Source organism: Morone saxatilis, unplaced genomic scaffold (assembly GCF_004916995.1).
Source record: "Morone saxatilis isolate NCDOM2014 unplaced genomic scaffold, NCSU_SB_2.0 Contig17, whole genome shotgun sequence".
In the NCBI taxonomy this organism is placed as follows: Eukaryota; Metazoa; Chordata; class Actinopteri; family Moronidae; genus Morone; species Morone saxatilis.
Genome location: NW_023339729.1, coordinates 25,693,524 through 25,695,121, shown reverse-complemented (window position 1 = coordinate 25,695,121; position 1,598 = coordinate 25,693,524). Strand labels below are relative to the sequence as shown.

Here is a 1,598-nt window from a genome sequence, read left to right as displayed (position 1 = left end):
TAATAATATTTATATATATAATATAGTGTGTAGTTGTGTTCCTCCTCTGTATTTCAATAAATATTGATTAATGGAAGATAAAAACTGAGAAGGTGGAGAACAGTAACAGAAACGGGTCACACAGAGATGAAAACAGCCTCAGATATGTGAGATCAGCCTGGTGAATCATCCAATCCAGAGGACACATGTTTATTTTTATTGCCAGTATGGCTCCTATCGGGCTCTCTACCTCTCCTCTTGGGGCGACCACAGCACCCACTGGGTGTGGATCATCTCAAGGTCTGCTGCTCTTTAATCTAAACCCAGAGTTTCCTTTCCCAGTGACTGAAGGATATTTCTGTCAGTAACATCAGAACCCCCAAGACTGACAGTTTTTTATGGGATTGTTGATAATAAATGATTTCATGGCAGCTTTTCTAAAAAATCGCAATGTTTTTAGGGTTTTTTGCAGTGAAATTGCAGGAAAAAGTGAATATTGCAAGAATAGTTGGGATTTTTCCCCCCCTTTTTAAATAATTCATTAAAAATCAAAGGCAAAATGTTCCAGTGAGACTAAAATCAACAGTTTGAAGTGTTCCAAGGAACCAAAGAGGCCCTCGGCTTCACAATATAACGCTGTAGGTGGCGCTCTAAGAACGTCAGTGGCAGATTACAACTATTTAAATACAGCTCAGACTGTAAGTGTGAAGGCTGTAGGGGATAAAAACGTCTCCTAAGGGAACAAAAACACATCTATTCTCATTATCAGGTGATTAAACACTGATAAGCACATACCTGTGAATATCTCTGACACTAGAGCCTCCTCAGTGTCACACTCTGGAGCTTTGGGTGTAAACAGGGTTGAGATTGTTTGTGAATATCAAAGCGCAGCAGAAATGTGGTCGAGCAGCTGTGAGAAACCAGATCAGTGTGACAGAAACACTTAGGGCCTTTTGAGCGAAACACACCTGGTTAGTTTCAGTGTCACACTGTGTTCACATCACGTCAGACACACAGAACATCCTGTTCACTGGAGGGGAAAACACTCTTCAAAGGTAATTACATACAGGAAGTGGGATTTACTGAAAGCTTAGTTACATTCACACGTTCAGTGGTCAGAACTGCTCGAGAAGCACCTGCTGCAGGTTGTTTATGACGGATTTTAAATTGATGAAGACGTTGCTGACCTTTGACCTGATAAGACTGGAACTCGTTCCCCTGAAGTCAAACTGTTCTGTTTTGACCTTTTAGCTTCCAGCTGACACAACAAACGGCGACTCATCTGATTTCTACAAAGACGCCTGCGGGCCATCTGACAGGCGCCGCCCATGATGATCTCACACTCTACGAACTGGAGCTGTCAGCGTGTGACAGACAGTTTGTGTCTTTGTGTCAGAGGGAGTCGCCGTGCTGACTCACTGCTGGTTCAGCCACATTTCACCGCTGGCAAACAAAAGCAGAACCTGCTCAGGCTGATGCTTCCTCAGAAAGCGATGTCAGCACGCAGGCATGTACAGCATGTATGCTAATGACTGCGTCGGAGTTAACCCTTCGCTGCCTGCTGGAGACGCCAGGTTCAACAAGTACAAGTACTGGTTTTTGGGGGATTGTTGCAGCCT

General features: G+C 43.7%; 1 protein-coding gene across 1 annotated transcript in view; it reads left to right on the top strand.

Annotated features, from left to right (window-relative positions):
* The window catches only part of LOC118326966 (DNA replication ATP-dependent helicase/nuclease DNA2-like), an 8,393-nt gene extending 7,000 nt beyond the window's left edge, over positions 1-1,393 (top strand). The window contains exons 9-10 of the mRNA XM_035660129.1: positions 206-279; positions 1,231-1,393. Of these exons, the coding sequence (XP_035516022.1) occupies positions 206-279; positions 1,231-1,393 (237 nt within the window). The remainder of the gene's footprint in view (positions 1-205; positions 280-1,230) is intronic.
* Positions 1,394-1,598: the final 205 nt, after the last annotated feature.